Consider the following 7,051-nt stretch of genomic DNA (forward strand, 5'->3'; position numbering starts at 1 on the left):
TTTCCATGTTTCTCCAGTTGTGTGAGGGAGCTGAAACAGTGAGAGTGGGAGTTGTACTTACTGAAAAGCCAGGTAAAGCAAGGACAAACATGTAAAATCTGTAAATTTGCTATGATGTTGTTGGGGTTTTGTGTTTAAATGTTGTTTGTGTATTTGGGGAAAGACTGTGTAGTTATTGATGAAGAAGGACATGGCGTGGACTACAAATCTGGAAAGGATGAGGTAAAGCATTTGAATTTCCTTCAACCAACATTCAGCTATTTGTTTTTTGAAACCTCTCACTATTGTCATGTCTTTTCCACTTAGGAAGCAAAGTCCTTCCCCTTTGACCAAGTTGTGACTGTTGACAACATACAGGTGACCTGATTTACACCAATGTTACTGAGCTGTATTTCACTTAGCCTCTTTACAGCTCTCCGTCACCACATTTCTGGCATGTCTGGAAACTAAAAGTCTGAATATAAATCTGCAGAGTTTCCACCCTGAGCTTCTGCAGCCTCTCACTGGGTCAATATCCAGTGGTTATAATGGAGCGCTGCTGATATGTGGAGCCTCCTCAGAGAAGATAAGCACTCTGATTGACCACAATATCATCAAACAGGTGGAGCTCGAAACAAAACTACACTTAATTTTGGCAGAGTTTATGTTTTCTCACCATTCATCTTGTCTTAGGTCTTGGCAGATCTGTTTAGTCATATGTTGTCGCAAGCTGGGAAAGAGGAGTTGTTCATCTCTGTGTCGTACCTTCAGGTTTGTCCTTATATTTAATAGCATCACCATAAATCATATCAATCTCGATATAGTGCAAGATAACTTCTGATGTTTGTCAATGTCAGTTTTATCCAGATGGCAGTGCTGTGGATCTCCTGAGCCCCAACGCAGACAGACAAACTCTAAAACTTGTGGCACATGACATCCTTGGAAGGTGAGTGCAGCTGATGAGACTTACACCCCACTTGTACATTTAACTGCAGTGTAAACCAAATTTTTGTCTTTGTCTTTTTTTTTCAGTCTCGTAGGAGGTTTAAGTGAGGTGTGTGTGTGTTCAGCAGAAGAAGCCTATGCTCTGTATGAAACATGCGGCGAGAGACTGAAGGCCAATGCAGACTCCATTTCCAGCAGGTAAAGCACAGGTCAAATAACCTCTGTCTATATCAGGGGTGTCAAACTCAACTTCAATAAGGGCCACACTAGAGTATGTTTGTATTAGTTTATTGACATGCTTTTATTTAATCAAAGTAAAACATATTTGACTGTATTATTGCATGTTTCATATAGCTTTCTCACTTACAGTTATGTCGACATGAAGCCCTAAAAAAAGTTCCTTAGCCATCATAGAGTTTTGCAAATCAAGCAAAACAATGATTACATATTTTTACAGCAACCTGTTTCACAGCCTAAATATGAAAACTCTCTGCTTCTGTGGGAATTCCTGAATCTCAAAGTCGGCAAATCTGCCAAATTCTGCTTTGAGTGTCGCATAATTACAGTTTGAAAAGAGTTTCCCGTCTTTTTGGTTTCTGCGCATAACTAGGCGGGCCCAAATCTATTGTGAACCTAAATTGGTAAGTGGGCCAGATCAAAACTTGCGAGGGGCCGGATTTGGCCCGCGGGCCTTGGGTTTGACACATGTGGTCTATATAATCCATTAACTGAATTACTTTGAATGGATTAATTACACAATCAAGCTAGAGTAAGTGTCTTGTGTTAAGTGATTGGATTGTCACGGAGCAGATTTATCTAAATAAGTTTCCTCATCAGGTTGTTGCACAAATTGTCATTCAACTTGCCCTGTCCTGAGATTTATTAATGAATGAACTTGTTATTGTCTCTACATGTTCGTGATGTGTGCTTCCCTTAGGTGTAGTTCCCTGTTCTCTGTCGCTGTTGAGCAGAAACTTCATCCAGAAGAGGTGGAGTCTGAGGTCTGCCGCAGCAAACTGCAGCTGTTCAGACTGGCAGGAGGAGCCAGCCGGACTGACCTCAGAGGGTCAGTCATATTACTCACATACAGTGAGCTATCTATTGCATTGGCCGGAGGAGCTAAAACTGATACTGTGGATCTGTGAACTGTAAATTGGGGATTTTCTTGGTGAATTAATGAATTGCAAGAAAGTGACAAAGCAAGTTATGCTGGAGGAGGAAATGCTTTAAAAAAAAGTTGTTCAGTATGCTATTGAAACAATAGACACTGGTGTAAATAATTAAATATATGATGGCTGAATTCCATTTAGCTGCTTCAGTTTCAAGGTGATTGTGCATGCTGGCTGTCTTACTGGGACACATGAATAGAACAAAGCCAACGTTAATGTATGACAAGTCAAAATGTCTGCTGTGAAAAAGGAATATTAATCAAGTTATTATTTGTTAGTCTTGCACGATCGTCTGCCAGGCATAACAATGTGTATCATGTATATCATGGGAGTTGGGAACATCTTCAAGGTTATCTTTTACCTCCAAACACCCAGAGCCTCCTTACATAAAGCATGCCAAGTGTGAAGGACTCCGGCCTCTTAAAATACCAACCATGACAATGCACACATCATAAATTCCTTCATGTCTCATAAATTTCTACCACAAACACTTTCCAGAGTCAGCCCACTGGTGAAGGTTGTGGAGCAAACCCAATGTGAAGCCACAACAAGTAACACGATCCTCCCTTTCCTCCTAAATGATGCATTAACTGGAAACAGCAGGACGGCCCTCATCTACTGTATCCACCCTCGAGGTAAGTGGTCCTCGGACCAGCCACACCAACTTACCGATCATTCTTTGAGCATAGAAATGACTGTCTTTATCCATCAGGTCTTCTAGATGACGAGACCCCCTCTGCTTTAGCTTTGGCTCAGAAAGCGAGAAATTTGGTAACTAAGGCCACTGTTAATCGCTGGTGTCCAAGGGCAACTGAGCAAAAGATCCGAGATGACATTGCGGATCTAAGAACCGCGATGATGTCACAGGGGGAAAGTGATGTTCACAACACCTTCAGGCTAGCAGAGCTGACCCAAAACCTGCAGGTAATTCAATAAATAGGCCTATGACGAAACAGTGCTTTCTCATCATCTTCTGTCGGGACTAAATGAGTTCATAGCTGAAATGCATTCTGTGATCTCTCCAACAGATTGTGAAAAATCTGTGTTGGGAGAAGAGGAGGGAAGACTCAAAGAAGATAAAAGGCATAACACAGGTTCCTTCCTAAATTATTTACATTTCCACACAAGTTTAACAAAATGATAACAGAGTATGTGTGTTCCTAACATAATGAAATGTGTTGCATCGATTTGGCAGAGTTGTCGGACCCCAAATACCAATTTGCACAGCAGTGATCACAGAGAGGATACAGGCACAATGAAATATTTACAAGCCCAACTGAAACAAGAAATGGAAGAACATATCAGAGGTAACTTGCTGTGATGGGAAATGTGTTTATATATAGGCACATCAATGATATTGTGTGTGTGTGTTTCTCATATCCACAGAAGGTAAAGGGAACGTGGAGAAAGTGCAGGAGAGAGTAGCAAGAATCCAGCAGCTGAGAGAGGCTCTCAGAGAGGAGACACTGAAGAACGGGGCTACTACTGAGAAATCTGACCTCTGTCAACAAGTAATGCACTCTATCTATTAAATATGATATTGCACGCCTGTACATCTGACTGTAAAACGTGTTTACAAGTCTTTGTGAATACCCCATTAACCATAGAAACAAGATTTATGTGTGTGTGAGTGAGCAACCCACACTCAAGATGTTTATTTTGCCAATTTAAGTCTCAGCTGGAATACAGCAAAGCACAGGAGCAGAGGAGGCAACTTAAGGAGGACCACAGGAGATTAATTCAGGAGGAGGTGGAGAAGATGGAGAGAGACTTGGCACAGGAACAGCTACCGGTGAGATAATGAGATACACTGTTGTTTAACATTATTCAGGTTGTGATCTATCTTAGCTGAGGATGCTGAGTCAGTTTAAATTAATGCAAGGCTGGATTTATGGTGGGCATTGGGAACTACTGCATTTGCAACTTAATTCTGTTATTCCCTTGCATTTTTTATGGTTTCATCCATTGCTCTGCTAGACAGAAGGCCCCGAGAGAGAGCTGCTGGTGCTGACCAGAGAGAGGCGGGTCCTGGTGATGCAGATAGAGGCCCTGCGCGCTGAGGCCCAGCAGGCTGAGAGAGACCTGCAGAATCAATATCATAAACATCAAACAGAGCTGCACTGTCTGAGAGAAGAGAGCCTGCAGGTGGGAGAACACTGATTAAAATAACGTTACATTTGTATTTCATTAGTTTGTTACTAGTTTTAATAGTCTCTTTTACCAATAGTATGTATGTAGGACATACATGTGTTTGCATGTGCTGCTATGTATAAAACCGCTAAGAGTGTAATTTTTGGTCTCATGGTCTCATTATATTAATAAAAATTTTGTAGGACATCATTCTAAGACAATGATGAGAACAAAATTTTAATTAATATAATTAATAATATAATTAATCATAATGCACATATTATTTGACTCATTTAGCTCCCAAATTATTTAAGAGAGATTGACAAGTCTCATAAGTCAGTTGGGAGGTAGCAGCAGAGGCAGCAGCTACACACCTTCCATGTTTTGGAAATGTACGATGATTGGAAATATTTTTTTAATGCATGCAAACATGTTATAGTAGAAACCCAATATACAGTACAAGTATGAACCTGAAAATGAGCATGATAAGGGACCTTTAAGGGAGGGCATTTTAGTACTTAAGGAACACATTTAAACTTTGATAAAAGTTTTTAGAGCAATTTCTGTTTTGGCAGGTTAACACCTCATATCAGGGATTCTACGCAAAATCAAAACAAAAGTATTTTTAACAGATGCAAAAAGGTTAATAAAAACATACAAAATTATAGAAAACAAGCCACTTTATTATATTTACATCAGACTGTTCAGTAGAACTACAGCTGTGTGATACAATGTTCACCTTATTGCTATTGTTACCAATTTGTACTTTTTTCCTTCTTTTAAAAAAAAAAAAAAACTTATTTTGTATTTCTATTTTTATCTGAAGGTTGCAATCTGGAATGTCGTACTTGTACAAAGATATTCTAAAATGTTTAGATAAAGAAGCATGTTTTTCCTGCATCACAGTTGTTCGGTGTCCACTGCTCTCCAGGTGTTCAGAGCGTTCCGTCAGGTAAGCGAGGAGCAGAGGAGGATGTCAGAGGGCAGATACAGATGTGTGCTGCTGGAGGCTGTGCAGGATGCCGTCTACCTGTCGGCCCACAACCAGGAGCTGCAGGCTGACAACAAACAACTCCGTAAAGGTCAGTGTATGTTCCTATATTATAGATAGAACTTTCTCTTCACCTCTGAAGTAAAATGTGGGAAAAATGCCAGATGTGATTCTTTCTCCCACCAGCATTCACAAATCTTTTTTATTTTACAGCACTGGGAGAGTTAAAGGATACTCTAGCTGTGCGAGGTGATCCTACGGCTGAACTGTTATCCCAACAACAATAAATATGACAGAAATATGCTTATGAATTATTAATCAGTAATGTAAATCATGAAAAATAAAATGTTTTGTCAATTTATTGCTAATTATTAACACACTTTACAACACTGACATTATCTTGGACATTGTTCTTGGCAGAGAATGAAATACAAAACAAAACGACAATAGCAGCAGTCTTCAGAAATGTTGAAGTCAAGATATAACTAATCCTGATTTGCATTATTATTAGAATTAACTTGCATCAGTGTAACATAATTATATATTAAATTCTAAAATATTATGTAAATTGTCAAATTAGGCTTCCGCTGACATAAATGTTTACACATAATACGGTTACAAATCAAAATATGTTGGATTCTGGATTTCCTAAGGCAGATAGATAAGGCAGAAAAGAAATTACATCAAAAAAACCAAAAAGAAACTAGGAAACAGAAGAACAGGTAGACTGTAATGAGTTCAAAGGGCCTTGTGGTTCAGTTATTTACTATCTGTAGTAAAGGTAAGCTGCCAGTCCAATCATAGACACAGATAGGAGGAAAATCGGTGTGAGCTGCAGCCCTAAGATGGCCCAAGACAACAGAGCATTAACCAGCATGGAGCAGGAAATGACAAACAGTCTAGTGATTCCACTGCCGTGCTTGAGCACCACAGACATCAGGAGTCCGTTAGCTGCCTGCCCTGCTATAATGGCCCAAACCACCCCAGAGTAACCCTCCAGAAAGCTCTTTTCGCCTGCTACAAAGGAGAACGATGAGAGCCCGTTGATGGCCACACCAAACCCATAGAGGTAGAAATTCTGCAAGCTGAGGGGCAGCTTCTGGCTCTTCAGCACCCTCTCTGTATAAACTGCTGCCAGCCCTGAAACACAGCAGTACACCAGCACAAGGAAAAGCCCCCAAGCTGTGATATAAAGCCTGGGACCTTCCTCAGCTTCAGCCCTCTCACGGTCCCCTAGATCCAGGCTGCTGTAGCTGTGGCACACCCCTGCACCCATGAGGAGCCCCAGAGCTAACCACTGAGAAGGCCGGAGCCTCTTGCCTAGGCAGAGGGAGTACAGCAGGGCCGTGGAGGCAATTTTCAGGTTAGAAAGGACTTGGTATGAGCTTGGGTCCATGTAGGCCTGCATGAGAACTACCAGGTTGTTGTTGAAGGCGTAGAGTACGGCAGGGACTGCATAGGGGGCCACGCGGCCTAGAGGTGGAGGAGCACGTAAGGCGGATGTACCCCCTGTTAGAACAAGAGTCGCCACAGAAATCAAGAGTTTGGATAACTCAATCATGACAACACATGATGAGGGGTTGAAAGGGACTTGACCATCTACCTTGGTGAGAGTGATGAGCGGTGCATGAGAGCCATAGATAAGGACCATCAGCCCAAAGAGGACACCCCACAGAATCCTTTTCGTCCATAGTCTCCTAATCCTTACTAGGGAACTGGGTCCCACATTCTGGATCACAATCATCCTCAATTAAGCAAAATAAACAATTAAGTTCCAACAAATTTGAATACTAGTTATAGCGCAAACACACTTTCCCTTTCTGGCTATTTTTCAAAA

At 41.1% G+C, this 7,051-nt stretch overlaps 2 protein-coding genes across 2 annotated transcripts; one reads left to right on the top strand and one right to left on the bottom strand.

The window, feature by feature from the left end:
• On the top strand, positions 1-5,571 carry LOC120567307 (kinesin-like protein klp-20). The gene is made up of 17 exons (XM_039814249.1): positions 1-72; positions 164-222; positions 307-357; positions 473-601; positions 673-750; positions 837-925; positions 1,012-1,122; positions 1,862-1,990; positions 2,592-2,728; positions 2,806-3,017; positions 3,122-3,187; positions 3,289-3,400; positions 3,480-3,604; positions 3,766-3,885; positions 4,071-4,238; positions 5,155-5,305; positions 5,428-5,571. Exons 1-17 carry the CDS (start codon positions 6-8, stop codon positions 5,499-5,501), a joined length of 1,878 nt encoding a protein of 625 aa, XP_039670183.1. The 5' UTR covers positions 1-5; the 3' UTR covers positions 5,502-5,571.
• On the bottom strand, positions 5,556-6,994 carry slc35a4 (solute carrier family 35 member A4). Its single transcript, XM_039814250.1, has one exon. It carries the CDS (start codon positions 6,956-6,958, stop codon positions 5,981-5,983), a length of 978 nt encoding a protein of 325 aa, XP_039670184.1. The 5' UTR covers positions 6,959-6,994; the 3' UTR covers positions 5,556-5,980.
• Positions 6,995-7,051: the final 57 nt, after the last annotated feature.

The sequence above is a fragment of the Perca fluviatilis genome, chromosome 10 (assembly GCF_010015445.1).
Source record: "Perca fluviatilis chromosome 10, GENO_Pfluv_1.0, whole genome shotgun sequence".
Lineage (NCBI taxonomy): Eukaryota > Metazoa > Chordata > Actinopteri > Perciformes > Percidae > Perca > Perca fluviatilis.